Source organism: Leucoraja erinacea, chromosome 19, assembly GCF_028641065.1.
Source record: "Leucoraja erinacea ecotype New England chromosome 19, Leri_hhj_1, whole genome shotgun sequence".
Classification (NCBI taxonomy): Eukaryota; Metazoa; Chordata; class Chondrichthyes; order Rajiformes; family Rajidae; genus Leucoraja; species Leucoraja erinaceus.
In genome coordinates this window covers 8,599,735-8,624,854 of record NC_073395.1, presented here as the reverse complement: position 1 = coordinate 8,624,854, position 25,120 = coordinate 8,599,735, and the positions used below count along the sequence as shown (strand labels likewise).

Below are 25,120 nucleotides of genomic sequence, written 5' to 3'. Positions count from 1 at the left end.
AGAAGAATGATGGGGGGAACTCATTGAAACATACAGAATAGTGAAAGGCTTGGATGGAATGGATGTGGAGAGGATGTTTCCACTAGTGGGCGAGTTCAGGGCCAGAAGTCATAGCCTCAGAATTAAAGGACGTTCTTTTAGGAAGGAGATGAGGAGAAATGTATTTAGCCAGAGGGTGGTGAATCTGTGGAATTCTTTGCCACAGAAGGCTGTGGAGACCAAGTCAGTGGATATTTTTATGGCAGAGATAGATAGACTTGTGATTAGTGCAGGTATCAGAGGTTATGGTGAGAAGGCAGGAGAACGGGGTTAGGAGGGAGAGATAGATCAGCCATGATTGAATGGCGGAATAGACATGATGGGCCGAGCAGCCTAATTCTACTCCTATCACTTATGATCTTATGCATCGGATAGGCAACCTCATTTTCTGCAATTAATCTTTCTTTAAATGATCATAGGTAACTAAAGAGATATGTTACACAAGAGGATAGACACAAAATGCTTGAATAACTCAGTGGGACAGACAGCATCTCTGGAGAGAAGGAATGGGTGACGTTTCGGGTCGAGACCCTTCTGCTTCGACTCCTCCCACTTCATAGTCACTCTACACCTCCATCCCCCACCAAGAAGGTCTTAAAGCCCCTCCGTTTCTCCCTCAGCCGCAGAACCAGCCAATTTCCATCTACTAACACTCTCCCCTTCATCAAAAAAAAAATACAATACATACAAAACTGTACATGATTTTTAGAGATAGAGCACGGGAATAGGCCCTTCGTTCCCCCCCCCCCCCCCCCCCCCCCCCCGAAGCCCACGTTGACTATTGATCACTCATTCACACTAGTTCTATGTTACCACACATTTCTCATCTAAATCCTCCACAAACTAGGGGCCATTTTATAGAGGCCAATTAGCCTACACCTTGATCCACCTTTCATCGGCTAGCTCTTAACCACACACCTTCCCCTCACCTCTACTCCCCTCCACTTCATCCGGGTCACAACCCGAAACATTGTCCGTTTCGCTCCACTGATGCTGCCTGATTCTGCTGAATTCTCCCAGCAGTTTGAGAGATACAGCATGGAAACAGGCCCTTCGGCCCACTGGGTCCATACCGACCATCAACCACCCCTACACGCTATTTTTAATCCTATCCCACTTTCTCTCTCATCCACTCCCCACACACCTGTGGCCAATTGATCTTCAAATCTTTGGGATGTGGTAGGAAACCGGAGCACCTGGAGGAAACGCACACAGTCACAGTGAGAACGTACACCCTCCACACACAGACGCCATCCAAGGGCAGCATTGAAGCTGGGTCATAGTTGCAGCAAGACGTGTAACAATTTAAATTCTAACTTTGCGTTAGATTCGATACCAATGAACTTGGGTCCAAGTCAAAAGTCATGGGCACAGATTATTTCTATTTCTCATGCGTGGTTGAAATAGTAAACCCTAAATGACTCTTCACTGAGTGGCAATAGCAGAGTTATAAAACAATTAACTGTAACTCTCCTTCTTAGACTCAACATACAGAGCATCACAGCCCAGACCCCCCCCCCCCCCCCCTCGCCTCTACCCAGCCCAACCACACCAGTAGAAGTGATCCCTGCTCTAAATGATTGATCAGCACAATCACCTTCAACACCACACACAAGCTCGCTGGTTGTTTAGTTCAACTCCGCTCTGTGCCCTAATATGCCATCAGTAAAGCCGAGGGGGTGACTTGCTACTGCGGCTGTTTAATTCAGTCAGGGATGGCTTCAGAAATTGGACTCCAGGCTTGCCTTTGCACAGCAGAAGTAACATCTGTGCGGAAAATAATGTGTGCCTCCTCTGCAGAAGATCTTGTTTTGCCTGGTCTTAAGGGATGTGATAAGTAGTTAGAGCAACTGTGAAGGCAGAGCAGCAGTCACAATGTCTCAGCGGGTGGCAGTGGCAATAGTAATGACAGTGATACTCGCTGCTAAGCACAAAGCACATACAGTGTGCTTTTGTAGAAACAGCCCTGTTTTTATAACAATGAAGCGGTGTGCTTTTTACTGCCGGGGCATTCAGAGATGGAAAACAACACCTGAGGAAGAAAAAAAAACTCAACGACTCTTGTGATTTACCTTTCGTATCACCACATACCCAAACCTCCGCAGCCTCTTCACTTGCCCGCGAGGTTTATTGCAACGTACCGATCGTTGAGAATCAGAATCGTGCACAATTTGAAGAAAACACCAGTCGGCAAGAAAGAATTGACATCAGGAGGCAAAAGATAATTGACTGAGCAATAACGAAGGCAACATGATCAGAGTGTGATTATTAAAATAGCCTTATAAATGTGATTAATGTATTTAGAGAAAAAAAGATTCATTCTGTCTTAATTCGTTTAGAATTAAATCATCGAGCCTCTTTCAGTCCTTACTGTTTTTAATAATCAAAAGCATATCGCCGCTAATGAATCTAACGTAAAACGGGCTTAATGAACCAAGGGAGGGTTTTTGTGGTTTCTTTTATTACATTTCACCTTCTAACAAAGTGTAAATTATTTAAATGGATTACCTCACTTGCTTTGATCACAAATCTTATGTCTCGTGTTTTGACAATTTTTCCACTACCCTTTGTCTGAGAGTAGACAATAGACAATGGGTGCAGGAGTAGGCCATTCGGCCCTTCGAGCCAGCACCGTCATTCACTGTGATCATGGTTGATCATCCACCATCAGTACTCCGTTCCTGCCTTCTTCCCATATCCCTTGACTCCGCTATCTTTAAGAGCTCTATCTAACTCTCTCTTGAAAGCATCCAGTGAATTGGCCTTCCACAGAGTCACAACTCTCTGGGTGAAAAGGTTTTTCCACATCTCCGTTCTAAGTGGCCTACCCCTTATTCTTAAAATGTGGCCCATGGTTCTGGAACCCCCCCCCAACACTGGGAACATTTAGATAGGCCGTATAAGACCATAAAGACATAGGAGCAGAATTAGGCCATTCAGCCCGTCGAGTCTACTCCATCATTCAATCATGGCTGATCTTTCTTTCCCTCTTTATCCCATTCTCATGGCTTCTCCCCCTAACCTTTGAAGCCCTTCCTAATCAAGAACCCAACAAATACTCAATGACTTGGCTTCTCCAACCATCTGTGGTAATGAATTCCACAGGTTCACCACCCTCTGGCTAAATAAATTCCTCCTCATCTCACGATGAGAAACAAAACAGGCCATTGTTAGCAGCTGTGGATAGACACAAACAGCTGGAGTAACTCAGCGGGACAGGCAACATCTCTGGAGAGAAGGAATGGGTGATATTTCGCGTCGAGACCCTTCGCGAAGCGATATGTCACCCATTCCTTCTCTCCAGAGTTGCTGCCTGTCCCGCTGAGTTACACCAGCTTTTTGTGTCTATCTTCGGTCTAAACCAGCATCTGCATTTCCTTCTTACTGTGGCCTGGGTGAGAATGAGTACAGACAATGAGACTCACCAAGACGACTTTGAAGCTGGTATGACAAGTAAGCGGAGGGCTGGAGAGAGGGGGAAAAGCAAGGGTTACTTGATGTTAGGGAAAGCAATATTCATATCACTGCGATGTAAGCTTTCATTCATTTGTTCTATATCTCTATACATCACCGTCCCTATCTCTCCTTTCGCTTTCCCCTGACTCTCAGCCTGAAGAAAGGGTCTCGACCCGAAACGTCACCTATTCCTTTCTCCAGTGATGCTGTCTGACCCGCTGAGTTACAGTCCTTTTGTGTCTACCTTTCGTTTAAACCAGCAACTGCAGTTCCTTCTTACAGGATAGCTTGTCTATTTTACTGCTCCTCAGACTATGTGTGCTCCCCCACCCCCTCCCCCAGCTAATTATTTATCCATTTACTCCGCAGATTGCTTCTGATAACTTTCTTCCTCACGCACTTAAATAGCTCTGCGTGTCAAAGTGGCTCACCGCTTTTCTCAGTTCACAGAATTAATACATTTATCGTTTTTGAAAAGACAAGTACCTGTATGAAACTCCAAAGGCTTAGATGCGAAACCCTTGAACTCCTCATGAACTTTCAATCCTAGTGGATCCATTTTAGAAATAGGCTGTAACAAAGTCATCTGCTGTGATTTTTTTTTTCTTCTTTATTTGAGTGGAACACTCACAAAATGTTGTTGAATTGATGGGCTCGGCTTAGGTTTGCCAATGGCAACAATAGCACTTGAATGTTCCAAAGATGCTTCAGTTGCGATTTAAACTCCTGCAGTTTCCATTCCGAGTATAATTTAGACTGCCTTCATTTTCCTTGTGATAAGTTCATAAATTCTGGGAGCAGAATGCCGCCTGAGGAAGGCTCTCGACCTGTTCCTCTTCTCCACAGATGCTGCCTGACCCGTTGAGTCACTCCAGCTTTTTGTGTATGTCTGGTCATGGGCTGATCTACAGTATCTTTTCCCTCCCCTGCCTTTGCTCCATAACCCCTTGATTGAATGTTGAAGTAGACCCGACGGGCTGAATGGCCTAATTCTTCTCCTACATCTTATGGTCTTATGCGTACTCTACCCTCAGATAAAGGGTTGTGGAAAACTAGATTGGTAAATGCTGTCAAAACACGAGACATAAGATTTTACATCGAAACAAGTGAGGCAATTCAGTAATCCATTTAAATAATTTACACACCGCTAAAAGGTGAAATGTAAATACAGATTACCCATTGTTTTAACGGACCGTAGGGAAGGGGGAGGGGGGGGAAAGGTGTCCGTAATTGCCGATTGTCCGCTATAACAGAGTTGGGGTTCCCCGCCCCCCCCCCCGTTGACGTCACTGCCCGGGCATTGGGTTGCAATCCCAGTCGCCAGTGCCAGATTTAGATGAAGAGAGGCCCTAAGCTGTTCCACTTGTGAGGCCCCCAAAGACCGGACAGCCATGGCGGCCAAATCTCCCACAATTCAAAGCGAGGGAGAAAGTGCCCAGCGCCGACCAGTTGCCGTTGCAGTGCGCATGCGCAGGGCGGCCGATGATGTTTTTTTGTGACTGCAAGCTAAAAATACAAAAGACTGTTTGTTACGTTGTTTAATAGAGTTAAGTGTCGATCGAAGCAATTGCTTGTCAATGTCAATGGCCTCCCTCAGTGTGACGAGCAGCCTGTTTTCAAGGATTCTTGATTCTTCAAGGATCAGTGGTGTCTGATTACCATAAACCTCTGTCCACCATAAACAATAGACAATAGGTGCAGGAGTAGGCCATTCGGCCCTTCGAGCCAGTACCGCCATTTACTGTGATCATGGCTGATCATTCATAATCAGTACCCTGTTCCTGCCTTCTCCCCATATCCCCTGACTCTGCTATCTTTAAGAGCCCTATCTAGCTCTCTCTTGAAAACATCCAGAGAATTGGCCTCCACTGCCCTCTGTAGCAGAGAATTTCACAGATCCTCTGTGTGAAAAGGTTTGTCCTCATCTCCGTGCTAAATGGCTTATCCCTTATTCTTGAACTGTGGCCCCTGGTTCAGGACTCCCCCAACATCGGGAACGTGTTTCATAGAAACATAGAAATTAGGTGCAGGAGCAGGCCATTCGGCCCTTCGAGCCTACACCGCCATTCAATATGATCATGGCTGATCATCCAACTCAGTATCCCGTACCTGCCTTCTCTCCATACCCCTTGATCCCCTTAGCCACAAGGGCCACATCTAACTCCCTCTTAAATATAGCCAATGAACTGGCCTCAACTACCCTCTGTGGCAGAGAGTTCCAGAGATTCACCACTCTCTGTGTGTCCAAACCTTTATGTTTCAATAAGATACCCTCTCATCCTTCTCATAACAAAACCTGTTATAAAGTGGTCCATAATAACGAGAGTAGATTGTACACATCTTTTGTATGGTGTTTATTTCAAATCCTTATTTACGTAGATCCAGTTGTCATAGTGATACAGCGTGGAAACACGCTCTGTGGCCCAATTTGCCCACGCCGACCAACATGTCCCATCTACACTCGTCCCACCTGCTCGCACTTACTCCCTAACCCTCTAAAGCTATGCTATGCATGCACCTGTCCAACCGTCTCTTAAATGTTGCGATAGCACCTGCCTCAACTTCCTCATCTGGCAGCTTGTCCCGTATACCCGCCACCCATAAGTTACAAATTGTGTTTGTATCATAAATGCTTGTTCACAAATCTGCGCTGTAATTAATTTCACGCACTTTGTTTCTTCCGTAGCGCTTTTGTGCAATGGGAAATATCACAAACATTTGCAAGAATTATTTATTCCTCTGGTGGTGCGTTACATTGACCTGATGGAGTCGGCCATCGCCCAGTCCATTCATAAAAGCTTTGAACAAGAAACATGGCAACCTGTAAAGTAAGTCCCCGGAGATGCATCCGTTGAAAGATTTACATTATCCATACATGCCTGTATGTTGGTTCAGAGTTAGATATAGGATTGCATGCTATGGTGCCATGTTAAAGTGTGGCTCTATAATAAACAGAGTGACACTCTGCATCAAGTCACGATCACTCACGAGTGTGCCGGTGGTTTAGAGATGCAGCGTAGAGATGCAGAGTTTAAAGATGAGAGAGGCAAAGTTTAAAGGAGATGAGAGAGGCAAAGTTTAAAGGAGATAAGCATTGCAAGATTTTATCATAGAGAGGTTGATGGAGGCCCTGAACAGGCTGTCAGATTTGTAAGTGGAGGCAGGTACTATACAGGTGTTAAAAGGCTTTTGCAGCAGATACACACGTGCAGGGGATTTAGTTTGAGTTCAGTGATTCAGCGTGAAAACAGGCCCTTCGGCCCATCAAGTCCGTGCCGACCAGCGATCCCCACACACTAGCACTATCCTACATACACACGAAGGACAACCTGTACGTCTTTGGAGTGTGAGAGAAAACCGGAGCACCTGGAGAAAACCACGCATCTTACATGGAGAACGTACAAACTCCGTACAGACAGCACCTGCTCCGTACAGGATCGAACCCGGGTCTCTGGCACTGTAAAGGGCCTGTCCCACTTTCCCGAGTTATTCACGAATTCTCCTGAGTTATTCACAAGTTCTCCTGAGTTTTCAAACTCGCAGAATGTCCGTAGGAGGTCGCAGGAGTCCGTGGATATATCGTAGCGGCTCGTTATGCCAGTCGTAGCCGTCGGGGCTATTTTTTGACTCGTGGACATTTTTCATCATGCTGAAAAAACGTCCCGACTTACCTGATGCCCCGAGTACCTATGGTGGCATAACGAGCCGCTATGATATATCCACGGACTCCTACGGACTCGTTACGAACATTCAGCGAGTTTGAAAACTCGGGAGATTTTGTGAATAACTCGGGAGAATTTGTGAATAGCTCGGGAAAGTGGGACCGGCCCTTAAGGCAGCAGCTCTCCCGCTGCGCCACCGTGCCGCCCCAAAGTGTGCTTTATGTTAGGATCTTAGTTAGAGGATTCCAATTGACCCAACAAAAAGCTGTCACACATGGAGAGAACACAAAGAGTGTTTGGAATAGCGACCATTGGTAAAATGCTTGTTTTCATGCTTTGATTCCTTTCAACGGTATTAAGATATCAAAGATAAGTAGGGATATTAATATCCTGGCAGTGTTTGAGGGGGGTACTATTTTAAAGGGTGGTCAGTTTAATTTCATATCTTTGGAATATTGTTTCACAATGTATGAATTCTACAATAACAAGCCCTTAATTGTATTTTCCAATAATACATGCCATAGATTAATGTTCTTCCCTCCTCATGTGTTACTTGAAAACCAAATGATTAAGTGGAGCATTTCACACAGTGAGACAGCTATTAACTTTATTTTTGATAATCGAAATCAGCAAGGAAAGATGGCTGTTAGATTTTTATTGTTTATTTAAGATTCATAATTTCTAGATGCCACCACATTCCTTGCATACTCTATGATATCCAAATAAAAGTGTAGTGAAATGAAATGAAAAGGTATATGGACGGGAAAGGAATGGAGGGTTATGGTCTGAGTGCAGGTAGATGGGACTAGGTGAGAGTAAGTGTTCGGCATGGACTAGAAGGGCCGGGATGGCCTGTTTCCATGCTGTAATTGTTATATGGTTATATGGAAAAGGAATTTTAGACATTGATTTCTAGTTAGCATTATAACTTATCGCATATAGATCAACATAAAATGCGATGGGGGCAAATATATCCTCTGCATATGTTGCTGTGCTTTCTTGGTTAGATTTTAGAATTGTTGTTGCTTTTAAAATTGCATTGGTGGTATCACACTGATATTGCATTGGGGACACTTAGTTTAGTTTAGTTTTAGAGATGCAGCGCGGAAACAGGCCCTTCGGCCCACTGAGTCGGCACCGACCAGCGATCCCCGCACATTAACACTACCCCACACACACTAGGGGCATTTTACATTCATACCAAGCCAATCAACCTACAAGCCTGTACGTCTTTGGAGCGTGCGAGGAAACCGAAGATCTTGGAGAGAAAACCCACGCGGTCACGGGCAGGCACCGTGGTCTGGATCATCCCCGGGTCTCTGGCCCCTGCGAGCGCTGTAAGGCAGCAACTCTACCGCTGCGCCACCGTGCCGCCACTTAATACTTTCATTTAAAATGATTTCAAATCGATGTGAAAGTGACAAGAGAATGACAATAAACAAAATCCGTTATGAAGAGGTCCATGATCATGAAGGTAGACTGTGGGTTACGTAAGTTTTCCCCTCTCTTATAAGGTGGTGTCTTCTGACAGTCTGCATGTCTTTGCTCGAATAATCGAAACAACATTTAAATTGGAGGCGAGCCACGTTATTATGAAGAGGAAAGCGGTCACCTGAAGTGGAGAGCACGCACCCCTCCACAGCATCGATTGGATATCATTGTCACTTAATTCTTACAGTTTGATGTCTCTGATTTTGTCCTGGTTCTCTCTCCCACAGGAACCTCACCAATAACCTTGTTAACGTGAGCCTACCAAAGGTCCCAAGTCTGCCTCTTAACCTTCCACAAATGCCCAGCTTTTCTCCATCAACTTGGATGGCTTCCTTATATGATTCCACGTGTGTATAACGGCAGCATTGCCTAGCCTCTTGCATGTTGTGTATGTTTTTTTGTTGTTGTAGCTAAAGTGCATGTTTGGTTTGCAGGTATGGTACAGGCTAATGTGTTTCAGATCGTGCTTGAGTCTTTGTGGCTTCTGTGCACTTGGACGTAAATAGGTAATCGCTTGCTGTTTATCGAAGAAGTGGCGCATGCAAAAGCTACTGAGAGTAGAATAGAAATGAAATGAAATGGTTTGGACTGTTCCCATTTTTATACTGAATTGAAATAATTAAATACCCAGTTGTTAACAATGTTGTGTGAAGAACGGATTGAAGGACAGAACTGATTTTCACTTTATAGACTTTTACTTGACATATCTATCATAGTAAATGGAACCGTTTCACCTTGACTACCAAAGAGGCTTCAATTCGTTTTCATTTTGCACTTTGTTGAGCAAAAATTAAAAGGCTACCATGAAATTTTGATCTTCTCTTGAAGTGTGTCTCTTGAAGTGTGTTACCAACAAAGAGCTTCCATGCCTGTCCAGTTTAGTTTATTGTTACATGTACCGAGGTAAAATGCTTTTGTTGCGTGCTAACCAGTCAGCAGAAAGACAGTGCATGATTACAATCGAGCCATTCACAGCCATTTACAGGAACAGGCAAAAATATTTTGATCTTTGATGATGTCGGGGAAGCTCCAAATGAGGTCTGATATATGCTGAGGTAGGTTAGTAGTTGTGAAGGCCAGTTTACGAAGCTGATAGTTGTCGGAAAGAAGCTGTTTCTTGCCAAGTGATGTGGGGCTTCAGGCCTCTGTAGATCCTATCCAATATTAGCCGTGAGAAGGGGGAATGGCTTCATTCAAGATTCTTGATGATAGATGCAGCCTTCAAGAGGCAGATGTCTTGATTGTTTTAGTTTTAGTTTTCGAGATACAGGGTGGGAACAGGCCCTTCGGCCCCACCGAGTCCACGCCGACCAGCGATCCCCGCGCACTAACATGATCCTACACACACATTAGGGACAAATTACATTTATACCTGGCCAATTTACCTACAAGCCTGTACGTCTTTGGAGTGTGGGAGGAAACCGAAGATCTCGGAGGAGACCCACGCCGGTCACGGGGAGAACGTACAAACTCCGTACACACAAGCACCTGTAGTCGGGATTGAACTCGGGTCCCTGGCGCTGTAAGGCAGCAACTCCAGTTAAACGCCACCATGCCGATTGTGGGGAAGGCTGTGCTCGTGATGGCCCAGGCTCGGTCCACCACTCTCTGCATGCTCATACTCAATGTCCCTAAGCATTAGAATTGCTGTATCAGACAATGATGCATCCAGCCAAGATACTTCCTACAGTGCATCTGCTGTTGTTTGTTTGCATGCCAACCCTTTAAACCTCTAAGAACATAGAGGTGCTGGTGTGCCTTTCTGACCATCAAATCTACTCCCCCATTCAATCATGGCTGATCTATCTTTCCCTCTTATCCCCATTCTCCACGTGTACCAAGGTACAATGAAAGGCTGGACACAAAAAGCTGGAGTAACTCAGCGGGTCAGGCAGCATCTCTGGAGAAAAGGAATAGATGACATTTCTGATCGAGACCCTCCTTCGGACTGATCTGGGTCTGAAGAAGGGTCACGACCCGAAACGTCAACTATTCTTTTTCACCAGAGATGCTGCCTGACCCGCTGAGATCCTAGAGCGCTGCGCGATGATGCGCGCAACTCCACACTCATCCACGCCACTCCATGCGCCCGTCCCGTGCTACCCACTCACTACCAGGTCGAGTAAATGGCACGCAAATGACGGCCAAGTGGGACAAGTAATGAAGTAAAATCTTCAAAAATAATTAAAATTAGAATCAGATCCTTTATTTGTCATTCAGACCTTTCGGTCTGAATGAAATGTCGTTGCCTGCAGCCATACATGTAATAATAAAACAAAACACACAATAAACACAAATTAACATCCACCACAGTGAGTTCACCAGACACCTCCTCACTGTGATGGAGGCAAAAATCTTAGGGTTACTGTCTCTTCCCTCCTCTTCTCCCTCTGCGCTGAGGCGATACCCCACCGGGCGATGGTAAGTCAGTCCCGCGGCTCACCGAGCTCCGCGAACGGTCCGGTTCAAGCTCCGCGGCCCGGGGGTGGTCGAAGCTGCCGCCCTCCAGTCCAGCGGAAGCAGCTGTTGCCGCGGGAGCTCCGGAAAACGGGCACCAGCCTGTGACCTGCGAGCTCCCGATGATGTCGCCTGCTGGCCCGCAGCCGAGCCTCGGATTCAGGTCGCCGCCGCCAGAACGCCGCCTCAGCCACCGGAGCACCACCCCCGCGCCGGGCCGCCCTCACAGGAGTGCCGTCTCAGCCCCGCGCCGGGCCGCCCTCACAGGAGTGCCGTCTCAGCCCCACGCCGGGCCACCCTCACGGGAGCGCTGTCCCAGCCCAGAGCCGGGCCGTCCCCACGGGAGCACCGTTCCAGCCCCGCGCCGGGCCGTCCCCACGGTAGCACCATTCCAGCCCCGAGCCGGGCCGCCACAGGCACAAAAAGGAAACAAATAGTGAAAATCTAACTAGCTAGATGAAGTACACAGGGAGTTGAATTTGATAAGCGGTGTTACTGTTTTACACACTGCATGTCTGGTGTGCCAAAACATGTTCATTTGATAATGGCCAATTAAATGTGCCAACTACATGCATCTATTGCTGAAACAGTCTGCAAGAAAAAGTCCGTTCAAGATGTAATGCCATCGGGCAAAAGGTATTGAAGTGTGAAAAAACACACCTCCAGATTCAGGGACAGTTTCTTCCCAGCTGTTATCAGGCAACTGAACCATCCGACTGCAACCAGACAGCAGTGCTGAACTACTATCAGACGATCTTTGATCGGACTTTGCTGGCTTTACCTTGCACAAAACATTATTCCCTTATCACGTATCTGTATACTGTGAATGGCTCAATAGTAATCGTGTATTGTCTATCCACTGATAGTAACGAAATGCTGGAGTAACTCAGCGGGACAGGCAGCGTCTCTGGAGAGAAGGAATGGGTGACGTTACGGGTCGAGACCCTTCTTCACAGTCTGAGAGTCACAGGAAAGGGAAACGAGAGATATAGACAACGATGTAGAGAGATATTGAACGAATGAATGAAAGATATGCAAAAAAGTAACGATGATAAAGTGTTAGCTGTTGCTGCCTGTCCCGCTGAATTATTTTGTGCCTATCTTCGGTTTAAACCAGCATCTGCAGTTCCATCCTATGCATTTTGTCCATCCGCTGGCTGGTTAGCACACAACAAACGCTTTTCACTTCTTCTTCTTGCGTATGGCGTGCACAGCCTAAATGGCTTGTCCCACCTAGGCAATTTTTTGGGCGACTACAGGCGACTGCCTCAACATTTTCAACATGTTTAAAATTTTTCGGCGACAGTGGCAAAACATTTGCTGTCGTAGGTTGTCGTAGGTGCTACCATAGGTTGTCGACAGGTGTCGTAGGTGAATTCCATTAAAACTAGTCCCTGGCAGTCGCCTAAAAGCCCTGTCCCACGGTACGAGTTCATTCCAAGAGCTCTCCCGAGTTTAAAAAAAATCAAACTCGTGGTAAGCACGGAGAATGAACGTAGCGGGTACGTCGGAGCTCGGGGACGTCTCTTAGCGGCTTGTAGCGCTAACGGCAGGTACTCGGGAAGACTCGCTAGCGGCAGGTAAGCACGGGAAGACTTGTGAAGATTTTTCAACGCGTTGAAAAATGTCCACGAGAGCCCCGGGTACCGACGAGTGGCCATTACCGTAAATCTCCGAGTTCGAATCAGGGCAAACCCAGAAGAGCTCTTGGAATGAACTCGTACCGTGGGACAGGGCTTTAAAGAGTCGCCTAAGTGGGACAGGCCCTTAAAGTTGTCGGTCAACTTGTTCTATATGATCTATGTGTTTGTGCACATCGTGTTGATTGCATTAGTCGAAATAGGGTGGACCACGTGAAGGTTGCAGCCTCCCACCCCAGCTGTGCCTGTGGCAATAAACTAAACTGATAATAATCGTGTTGTTCACAGCGATCCATAACAGGGTGAACGTGCAAAGTCTGCCCTCTCTAGACAGATTAATATATGTAATCCTAATTTTGCGTGTTGCTCCGTGTTCAGATTCAAGCCCCAACCAGCCTGACATACAAGTCACAGTTGCGAAACATTTTATTTCTTAGTTTGAATAAAATTGAGACAAAGGCTTTCAACTGGATTGGCTGGTGATCAACATGAATTTTCGAAAATACCGTGTCAATGTGGTGCAAATATTTCAGATGCAGTAAAAAAGAACTGAAAGGAACAAAAAGATCGGTGATTTCATGGGTATTAGAAAAAGTCGACGATAATCCCTGAATGCTAAATCTTGGCTTGTTGCCTTCCTGTACAGATGTTTCACATAATTGCAAGAAGGAATTTAGTTGTTGCAGACACTTCCTGCACAGTTGATAACTAATCAAAACTGTGGGACTGCTTGCAATTAGAAGATGCTACCTCTCACAGCCAGCGACATGCATAATGCAAGAGCTTGAAACAACTTGGCGGCCTGCTCACCGGTTTGTTGGCTTGAGTTCTGTAGACCAGACTCCCCACCTAACAACACCAGAGAGGTCCAAAACCAAATATTCTACAATATTATTATGGGCTTGTCCCACTTACGCGACTATTTCGGCGAGTGGCGGTACCCGTCATAGATCGTTGCAGGTCGGCGAAAATTTTCAACGTGTTGAAAATTCAGCGGCGATCGGAAAGACGCTACGACTCTTTGGGCGACTGAGGAGACGACTCACGACCGTACAGGCTGGCGACATGCCATGGGGTGAAGCCTGTACGGTCGGGAGTAGTCGCCCAAAGAGTCGTACCTTGTTCTGGTCGCCGCTGGATTCTCAACATGTTGAAAACGACATATGACGGGTGCCGGCAGTCGCCGAAAAAGTTGCGTAAGTGGGACAGGCCCAATTCTCATTTTTCACCCAGCCCACAGCAAACAATGGATGCTTCCTTGATCATCATTATTTTTAGGCATGTCTTCCATTTCTTTGTGTAGGAAGGAACTGCAGATCGATACCGTGAATGCAGATCTTCTACAAGATAGATACCGTGAATTTTCTTTAAGTTAACCCTGCCTCCTATTGGAACTGGTTACTACAATGTCTTGATTTGTAAATTAATTAAGAATCGCCCCTATACAGTTTCCAGCATCTGTAGTATACGCAGGAAGGAACTGCGGATGCTGGTTTGAACCGAAGATAGACACAAGAAGCTGGAGTAACTCAGCGGGCCAGGTAGCATCTCTGGAGAAAAGGAATGGGTGACGTTTCGGGTCGAGACCCTTCTTCAAGTCTGAAGTCTCAAGGCTGAAGAAGGGTCTCGACTCGAAACGTCACCCATTCCTTCTCTCCGGAGATGCCGCCTGACCCTCTGAGTTACTCCAGCTTTTTACGTCTCTCTTCCATTTCTTTGTTCGATATCGCTCTGTATCGCCATCTATATCTCTCGTTTCCCTTTTCCCGAACTCACAGTCCGAAGAAGGGTCTCGACCCGAAACGCCACCCATTCCTGCTCTCCAGAGGTGCTGCCTGTCCCGCTGAGTTACTCCAGCACTTTGCATCCATCTTCGGTGGAAATTAGCATCTGCAGTTCCTTCCTGCACATACCACAGATGCTGGAACCAATTTTGAGGCGATTCTTAATTGATTCGCAAATCAAGACATTGTAGTAACCAGTTCCTAATAGGAGGTAGGGTTAACTTAAAGAAAATTCATGGTATCTATCTTGTAGAAGTTGCCAATCACCTGCTGTCACATGATATCTGTGATGTCTGCCAATTAGAACTATCAAGTATCCTTCTTTCACTGTGAAGAACATGACTCTGAATGTGTGTGCATATGTTTGGTATGTGCCTTTTGTCTTCTTTGCACGCTGTCTTTGCGAGGAAATTGATTGCTTCATATTTCCTTACACAAATCTGGATCTGTGTGGTTAGCAATTGTATTTTGCTGATCCCTTGCTGAATAGGTTTCAGTTCATTTTGGGAGATTTAGGTTTCCATTGTTTTCACAATGTTCATAAGCCGACAAAAGTTGGGCAAACTCTTAGTATGTTTGTCAACACAAAGATTGATCGCTGACATGAGGGACAATAAGCTAATTAAATATGAGGTTAAAAAAAACTCAATACTCTAATTAGTTCTCAATTCCCTGTTCCAAAATACAAACCCATGTGTGTTCCTCTCCTGTAGCCATTTCCCACATGCAGGTTGTTTGCCTCATATCCTTTAAAAAGTTGCAGAGGGCTGCATTTGAAATTTTACATTTTAATTTTCCTGGTCCTCCAAAATATTCCAAATGGAATTTAAACTGGAGTTTCTAAGGTGTTAGCTATACTTTATCTATACTTGTGCAGGAAGGAACTGCAGGTGCTGGTATACACCGAAGATAGGCGTAAACCAAGTGCTGGAGTAACTCGGTGGGTGAGGCAGCAAATCTGGAGAAAAGGAATAGGTGACGTTCCGGGTCGAGACCCCTCTTCAGACTCTTCGGCTGACTGAAGAAGGGACTCTTATAGAAACATATACAATTCTTAAGGGACTGGACAGGCTAGATGCAGAAAAAAAGTCCCCGATGTTGGGGGAGTCCAAAACCGGGGGCCACAGTGTAAGGATAAAGGGGTGGGCCATTTAGGATCGGGATTCATTACCAACAATTCTTGAATAAAAAGTTATTTAAAGTGAGGTGATCATCATCAGAAATACATGAGCACTTATGTTTCTAATCAGCAAATTTAACATGGGTTGCAGGCCTGGTAACATGGAGCTGTTTTTATTTTCAGGAGGGATAACCATTAAAATAAGCTGCAGTTTAAAATCAAAATGGATGATTGTTGTGCTATGTTTCTATTCTTTGGAGTTCTCTGCCATAGAAGAGAGTTGAGGTTAGTTCATTGGCTATATTTAAGAGGGAGTTAGATGTGGCCCTTGTGGCTAAAGGGATCAGGGGGTATAGAGACAAGGCAGGTACAGGATACTGAGTTGGATGATCAGCCATGATCATATTGAATGGCGGTGCATGCTCGAAGGGCCGAATGGCCTACTCCTGCACCTAATTTCTATGTTTCTATGTGCTCAATGTATTAAAATTCTTGTGAAGGAAGTAACTGCAGATGCTGGAGTAACTCAGCGGGACAGGCAGATCTCTGGAGAGAAGGGATGGGTGACGTTTCAGGTCGAAACTATTCTTCAGAGTCCCTCATCTTTACTATGGATGTTCAGTCACACTGCACCTCCACCCTCCACCACGTAGGCCTTAAAGCCCTCCGTTTATTCCTCGACCGCAGAACCATCCAATTTCCTTCTACTAACACCCTAGTCCTCACCCTTGACAACTTCTCCTCCCAAGTCCTCCAAGTGAAAGTGTGGCTATGGGCACCCGCATGGGCCCCAGCTATGCCTGCCTCTTTGCAGGGTGCATCAAACAATCCCTGTTCCAGGCGTACACTGGCCCTATACCCGAGCTCTATCTCCGTTAAAATTCTTGTGATGTTAAAGTGGATTACACTATAATAGACTGTCATGTCATACACTCTAGTCAACCAAACGTCACCAACTAACATGAACGTGCTTCACTCTGTGACCCTCCACAGTGCAGATTTAAACAATATGATCTGGAAATCACCATGAACAACATAATCGTCTGAGCTTTTAATGTAGTGGTATCAAATTCCTTGCTCCATTATTTGAACATATGCATTGAAAATAAATGGCCTAATGCTTTAATTAAAATAATGGAAATAGGAACTTGATAGGAGTGCATCAAGTGGTTATTTGAAAACATTGCCTGGGATAATTTGCACTCTAAAGAATATCAAAATCATCTGAAATTATTTTATTTGACTCGCTGCACCAATTTCTGTTTCATGGTAAACTGTTTTTACAGCCTGTACAAAAATCCTTCCTCTGCCACATAGACTTTGGAACGATCGCATTCTCTGTAATATAGTGGCAGAGGGTGGATAAAAGAAATATACAGAGCGGTCGTGATCTTATCACGTTTAGATAACCTAGTTCTAACAAGGAAATGGATAAATAGCTACGGTGAAGAATTTAAAGTATTAAACTTTCCAGACAATCCATAATTTTGGTATCACACCAAAGACAGACACAAAAAGCCACTTTTATCCACTTTGATAATATAACTGGAGCCAAGGAATAGGTGACGTTTAGGGTTGGAGCCCTTCTTCAGGCTGGAGAAGGGTTCCATCTGAAGAAGGGTTCTGACCCGAACGTCACCTGTGCCTGACCCTCTGAGTTACTCCAGTACTTTGTGTATAAATCTTTGGTATAAACCAGCATCTGCAGTTCCTTCCTACATATTGATAACGTAACTGTCTAGCTATAAAACAGTCAATTCAAACAGTGGGGGTAGTTGAGGCAGGGACTATCACAACGTTTATGAAACAATTAGACAGGTACATGGATAGGATAGGTTTAGAGGGACTTGGGCCGAATGCAGGCAGGTGGGACTATTGTCGATGGGGCGAGTAGGTCGGTGTGGGAAAGTTCAGCCAGAGGACCTGTTTCCACACTGTATAACTCTAAAATGCCCAGTCACTCAAGAACCAATGTGTAGGAAGGAACTGCATACACTGGTTTAAACCATAGATAGACACAAAAAGCTGGAGTAACTCAGCGGGACAGGCAGCATCTCTGGAGAGAAGGAATGGGTGACCTTTCGGGTCGAGATCCTTCTTCAGACCCAATTCAGGCACAAGAACCAATGCTGTCTTCCACCAGTGCAAAAGTGTCTGTGCTATTTCAGCAACCCCTCGGTGCCTAGGGTTAAGCAGCTGTACAGGGTTAAGTGGCACTTGCAAGAATTGTTCTTGCTCACTCAGTTTCCCTAAGGGTGCTTTTGGCCGACTTTACTAGTGAACTAGTGATCTTTAGATCTGGATTCATGCTCTACCTGCAAATGATTGTCATTGACTGATCCAATGGGAATCTGACCCACAGGGTCAGTTGCGAAGACACAACGAGCTTTGTGATTTATTGCCAGCTGTTCGCCGTGGGTGGGTGCTGAAGGCAAGAGTGTTGGGACCTATTGTTTAGTGCTTTCAATTTATCTTGGAGTGGAGTAATTATGTCTTATTTATGTTGACATATTTGTTCTGTAAATTTCCCACATGGGTTTATCGTCACATGTTTAATTGGAATTAGTGGGAGAGTCTAGGACCAGGGGGCCTTCGCCTCAGAATAAAAGGACGTACCCTTAGCAAGGAGATGAGGTGGAATTTCTTTAGGGTGGTGAATCTGTGGAATTCATTGCCACAGACGGATGTGGAGGTTGTCAATGGATATTCTTAAGGCAGAAATAAATAGATTTGTGATCAGTGCGGGTGTCCGGGGTTGTGGGAAGAAGGCGAGAGTGTGGGGAGAATGGGGTTAAGAGGGAAAGATAGATTAGCCATGATTGAATGGCGGAGTAGACTTGATAGGCCGAATGACCTAATTCTGCTCCTGCAACTTATCAATGTATGAATGAAATACTTTTTATTGTAGGAAAATAAAATGTCAAGTGATATATGATCAGAATTGAACCATCATTTCAGCATCTATAAAGATGAACATTTTTGTAAACTCCCAGCCAGTAGCATGAATATAGTTTAGAAACAGACTTCCTGGTGGGCTGGGAAAGAAGGGTCTGCAGATGCTGGATTACTCCGAAGATAGACACAAAAGGCTGGAGTAACTCAGCGGGACAGGCAGAATCTCTGGAGAGAAGGAATGGGTGACTTATAGAAACTTACAAAATTCTTAAGGCGTTGGACAGGCTAGATGCAGGATGATTATTCCCGATGTTGGGGAAGTCCAGAACAAGGGGTCACAGTTTAAGGATAAGGGGGAAATCTTTTAGGACCGAGATGAGGAAAACATTATTCACACAGAGAGTGGTGAATCTGTGGAATTCTCTGCCACAGAAGGTAGTTGAGGCCTGTTCATTGGCTATATTTAAGAGGGAGTTAGATGTGGCCGTTGTGGCTAAAGGGATCAGGGGGTATGGAGAGAAGGCAGGTACAGGATACTGAGTTGGATGATCAGCCATGATCATATTGAATGGCGGTGCAGGCTCGAAGGGCCGAATGGCCTACTCCTGCACCTAATTTCTATGTTTCTATTTGACATTTCGGGTCAATCGCGACACCCATCCCTTCTCTCCTGTCCTGCTGAGTTACTCCAGATTTTTGTGTCTATTTCTAGGTGGGCTATTGTTTCTCCTGTGTACACTGTTCAGTTTAGGGATACAGCAGGGAAACAGGCCCTTTGGCCCACAATGTCCTCACCTACCATCGATTACCCATTCACACTAGTTCTAGGTTATCCCACTTTCTCATCCACTCCCTACACATTAGGGGCAATTTTACATGGCCAATTAATCTACAAAGCCACAAGGCTTTGGGTCGTGTCAGGAAACCTTACCACCCGGAGGGAACCCATGGAGTCACAAGGAGAACGTGCAAACTCCACGCAGACAGCACTGAGGTCAGAATTGAACCCGGGTCTCTGGCGCTTTGAGGCAGTGACTCTACCGGCTACATTACAGTGCAGGGAACCTGAGAAACAAAGAACAATTGGTGAATATTAGGGACATCAATAAAACCTACAACTGGAACTAACATCAATTGCCAGTATAGACAGCAGCCGCAGTCAGGCTCGAACCTGGGGCACTGGCGCTGTGAGGCAGCGGTTCTACCAGCTGCACCACTGTGATACACTGGTGCATACTAAGGGAAGAAGTAAAATCCATAGCTATAACTAACAGCGATTGGCAATATACGAAAACAACTTAAAAGTTAAAATAACCTGCAGTTGCATGCAATTTTTATGATCCCTGTCCATTCAATACACAACAAGATCTGATGTTGAGTCCATAGTGTAATAGTGTAGTTTGGAGATACAGCACGGATACAGGCCCTTCGGCCCACCGAGTCTGCGCCGTCCAGCGATCCCCGCACATTAACACAAGCCTACACACACTAGGGACAATTTTACACTTATACCAAGTATACAAACCTAAGCCAATTAACCTACAAAACTTGTACGTCTTTGGAGTGTGGGAGGAAACCGAAGATCTCGGAGAAAACCCACGCGGTCACGGGGAGAACGTGCAAACTCCGTACAGTCAAGCAACCGTAGCCGGGATCGAACCCGGGTCTCCGGCGCTGCGAGCGCTGTAAGGCGGGAACTCTACCGCTGTGCCGCCGTGCATTGGCGATGCCTAGAGTTGCAAACCGTGGAGGTTTTGCACTTGTGGGTGTCGGACTCAGTTGATTAAATGGCTGCCTGATGATCACTTCCACTTGTTTCCCAGGCGAGCTGCAGCCCCACATACGTCTAAATAAGTAGCAGATGTAGACCAGTTATGCGGGCAGTATCTTTGACCACTTGTGTCTTTGGCTGAGATAAATAAACTAATACCGAACAACCAGGATATTGTTGTGGGGGCACTATAGTCCACAGATCAACCCTAACCAACCCTTCAATCATAAAGTCAAAGGAAGGTACCTCTCTTCACCAAAATGTAAATTGCTGCATAGATATGTCCATGATTAAGCTAGTGTTTGAATAACCCTGACCATTAAGTTAATCCTTTAATCCCTTAACACCTGCTTCTCAACATCCCTGAAGCATTCTCCCTCTCACATCCTTTATTTTACCTTGCACAATGCATAATATATATATTACCTAACGCTAAACATTTTTAGGCTAATTTGCCTTTTTCCTTATTCTGAACACCATCAATAAATAGACCTGATGGAACACAATGGCAAACAATCATTTGTTGAACCCATTGTTATTTAGAACTGAGAAAGTGGGTTAGTGAAAGGCGTGCAGAATTTGAGAAGAACGTTTGCATCAAGCATAAAACACAAAGTGCTGGAGTAACTCAGCGGGCATCTCTGGCGAAAATGCATATGCAACGTACCGGGACGGGACCCTTCTTCAGACACGCTGAATGACTCCAATACTTTGTGTTCTGTGCCCCAGAAATGCTGCCTGACTCGCTGAGTTACTCCAGCACTTGATGTTCTGGAGTCTGAAGAAGAGTCTCGACCTGAAACGTCGCCCATTCCTTCTCTCCAGAGACGATGCCTGTCCGGCAGAGTTACTCCAGCATTTTGAGTCTATGTTCGGTGTAAGCCAGCATCTGCAGTTCCTTCCGCCGCCTATCACTTGTCAGGCTTCGTCCCATCTCCTCTCCTTTTCCAGCTTTCTCTCCCCTACTTCGGTCAGTCTGGGGAAGGGTCCCGACACAAAACGTTGCCTATCCATTTCTCTCCACCGATGTCGCCTGACCCACTGAGTTTCTCAACCACCTTGTGCTTTACTCTGCAATTCTCTATCCTGGAGGACTGTAGGGACCAGGAGGTTATTAAATTGAGCTGTACACATTTTGTAGATCGCGTGATTTCCCTCGATCAACTGGCAGGGAAGAAACGGTGAGGCAAAGACAGATCAGCCATGATCGTATTGAAAGGCAGGGCAGGCGAGGAAACAGATGCCCAATTCTATCTCCTGTGGTCTTGCATTCTCATATTCCATCCCATGGTACCAGCGCTGTGTGGTACGTTCTCCCTGTGATGGCGTGGGTGTTCCCCGGGTGCTCCGGTTTCCTCTCACTCTCCAAAGACGGACGGGTTTGTAGGTTAATTGGCTTCGGTAAAGATTGTAAATGGTCCCTAGTGTGTTGGATAGTGCTAGTCTGCGGGGATCGCTGGTCAGCGCCGATGCAGTAGGCTGAAGGGGTGGGCAACCTTGTTCTTCATAGGGACCAGGACGCATGCATGTGAGCGGATGGCGGGCCACATCTATCACGTGTACACATGGATCCCACCCCGGATGGCAGGCATCAAATCACGTGTTCGCAGAAGGCAGACAAAAATGCTGGAGAAACTCAGCGGGTGAGACATGCAAGCATTTTTGTCGACCTTCGATTTTTCCAGCACCTGCAGTTATTTCTTAAACGTGTTCACAGAAGGTGCACGGCCGGGCCAGCGGCTTTGCGCAGAATGCAGGAGAGCCAGGGCTTGGCGCTCGGGGGCGCCCGGATGATTACGGGGAAACCTGCCAGCGGGCTGGATGATTTTGGGTTACGGGAGCATTCGGCCCGGGGACCATGGCTTGCCGACCCTTGATGTAGAGCCAGACAATAAAATCGTTAGTGAGGCCACTTGTAACTGCGTTAGAAAATAGAAAATAGTTCACAGCGAGAGAATTTGAATATAGGAGCAAGTAGGTCCTACTGCAGTTGGACAGGTCCCTGGTGAGCCCACACCTGGAGTATTGTGTGCAGTTTTGGTCTCCTAATTTGAGGAAGGACATTCTTGCTATTGTGGGAGTGCAGCGTATCTTCACCAGGTTAATTCCAAAGATGGTGGGACTAACATATGATGAAATAATGGATCGACTGGGCTTATATTCACTGGAATCTAGGATGTGAGGGGATCTTATAGAAACAGATCAAATTCTTAAGGGATTGGACAGGTTAGATGTAGAATGTTCTCGATGTTGGGGTAGTCCAGAACCGGGGGTCACAGTTTAAGAATAAGGGGTAGGCCATTTAAGACTGAGATGAGCTAAAACGTTTTCACCCACAGAGTTGTGAATCTGTGGAATTCTCTGCCACAGAAGGCAGTGGAGGCCAATTCACTGGTGTATTCAAGAGAGACATTCTGTAGCTCTTAGGGCTAATAGAATCAAGAGATATGGGGAGAAAGCAAGAACGGGGTACTGATATTTGGATGATCAGCAATGATCCATGGGACTAGGGGAGAATAAGTGTTCGGCATGGACTAGAAGGGCCGAGATGGCCTGTTTCCGTGCTGTAATTGTTATACGATCATATTGAATGGCGGTGCTGGCTCGAAGGGCCGAATGGCCTACACCTGCACCAATTTTCTATGTTTCTATGGAACAGTATGATAATACATTATTGTCATTTGTACCTAGGTACGGTGAAATTCTTTGTTTTTGCATACAATCGGTAATATCATTCAGCAGACCTCACTTTGACTTTGATTTTGACTTTGACATAGGCAGTACACAAAGAGTCGCCACATTTCTGGCACCAACAAAGTTACAAAAAGTTCTACGAACAGCCTTATCTACTCGCAGCGGAAAGAACTCAGGCTTACCTTTCATAACTGGATGTGACTGAAGCTCTGACTTCAATGGGGACTGATGGTTTGTCACGTCATCAGAAGCCTTTTCATTATTCGGGTACAACAGTACCACACGGGAACAGTCCCGTCAGCCCACAACCTCTGTGCCAGCTATGGCGCCAAGATACTGCGCGGAAACAGGCCCTTCGGCCCACCCAGTCCGCACCGACCCGTGATTCCCGCACACTAACGGTATCCTACAGTGGGGCCAATTTACATTTATACCAAGTCGATTAACCTACAAACCTGTACGACTTTGGAGTGTGGGACGAAACCGAAGATCTCAGAGAAAACCCACACAATCAAGGGGAGGATGTACAAACTCCATACAGTGAGGACCGAACCTGGGTCTCTGGCGCTGTAAGGCAGCAACTCGACCACTAGGCTACCATGCTGCCCGCTGTCTATGTTTGTATTGTGTGTAACTTTCCTGTTGTCCGCTCGTGGCCTCCCTGTTTTGATGTCTGGTTCCTCTTCAGTGATATCGCAGTGCTAAAGGTTTCATAGCCACAATGTTCTTTCGCTTTAGGAATGGTTCTTCCACATCGGAGGATCTCTTTTGGAAGCTGGATGCTCTACAGATGTTCGTCTATGATCTACACTGGCCAGAGCCTGAATTTTCCCAACATCTGGACCAAAGACTCAAACTCATGGCCAGTGACATGATTGAGGCCTGTGTGAAAAGGTAGGTGCAGCTGACTATACTAGAATTACATTGCAGATACAGGCAATAGCAGTACACTTCACAGCCTGCGTTCCAAACTTTTATTTTAGTTTAGTTTATTGTCACGTGTACCAGAGTACAGTGAAGAGCTTTTGTTATGCATTAATCAGTCAGACAATGCATGATTAAAATCGAGCCATCCACAGTGTACAGATGCTTGGTAAAGGGAATAATGTTTAGTGCTAGGTAAAGTCCAGTAAAGTCCGAGTACATTTTATCTCTGTACTGCCCACTCCCCTGACATCAATCTGAAGAAGGGTCTCGACCCGAAATGTCACCCTCTTCTCTCCAGAGATTCTAAGTTATGCCCCTGTCCCACTTAGGAAACCTGAACGGAAACCTCTGGAGACTTTGCGCCCCACCCAAGGTTTCCGTGCGGTTCCCGGAGGTTTTTGTCAGTCTCCCCTAATGGTCAAAAGTGGTTTCCGCTTCTTCTATGTTCCGGCGATTATTTTAAAAAATTAAAAACCGGCCGCGACTAAAAATAGGTTGCCGTTTTAAAAATCGGTAATTTTTTAGTCGAAGCCGGTTGCGATGCTAGTTGAAGGTGGTTGCCGGAGGTTGCAGGTGGTTGCCGGAGGTTGCAGGTAGTGGAAGGTTCCTGACCCGAAACGTCACCTATCCACGTTCCCCAGAGATGCAGCCTGAGTCGCTGAGTTACTCCAGCATTTTGTGTCTATCTTTGATGTGAACCAAGCCACGTATTATAAAGTCCAATTGGAGACTTTCTTCTCTCCCCCCAGATATGACAACAAAAGGGAAACCTTGTCTCTCGGGAATATAATCCTTTCAGTTGCAATTCCCATCGATGTGCTTAAGGAATGGTTGCATTAGAGTGACAACTTAATGAAAGCCTTAGGCTTCTGAAGCTTGGTTACGTGTATATAAAAAGGTGTTTGTTTCTGTTTTATTGGATTACTAAACTCCAGTGACAGCTCAGAGGGTTGATCCGTGAAGCACAGGCATGTTTGGTTCAGAATGGAGACCATGTGGTGCTTGATGTCTATACTGCTGGATTATGTTTTAGTTGAAGAGATCCAGGGCGGAAACAGACCCTTTGGCCCACCGAGCCCGCGCCGACCAGCGATCCCCGAATACTTATTAGTACGGCTGTCAGGGGTTATGGGGAGAAGGCAGGAGAATGAGGTTGAGAGGGAAAGATAGATCAGCCACGATAG

At 45.9% G+C, this 25,120-nt stretch overlaps 1 protein-coding gene across 7 annotated transcripts in view; it reads left to right on the top strand.

The window, feature by feature from the left end:
- cadps2 (Ca++-dependent secretion activator 2) overlaps positions 1–25,120 on the top strand; it is a 371,627-nt gene that overhangs the window by 279,831 nt on the left and 66,676 nt on the right. For 4 of the 7 annotated variants that reach the window (XM_055650231.1, XM_055650236.1, XM_055650230.1 and 1 more), the window contains 3 exons: positions 6,182–6,323; positions 8,876–8,995; positions 23,748–23,903. In XM_055650231.1, the coding sequence (XP_055506206.1) occupies positions 6,182–6,323; positions 8,876–8,995; positions 23,748–23,903 (418 nt within the window). The remainder of the gene's footprint in view (positions 1–6,181; positions 6,324–8,875; positions 8,996–23,747; positions 23,904–25,120) is intronic. The other 3 variants (XM_055650233.1, XM_055650235.1, XM_055650234.1) reach the window with 1 other exon arrangement.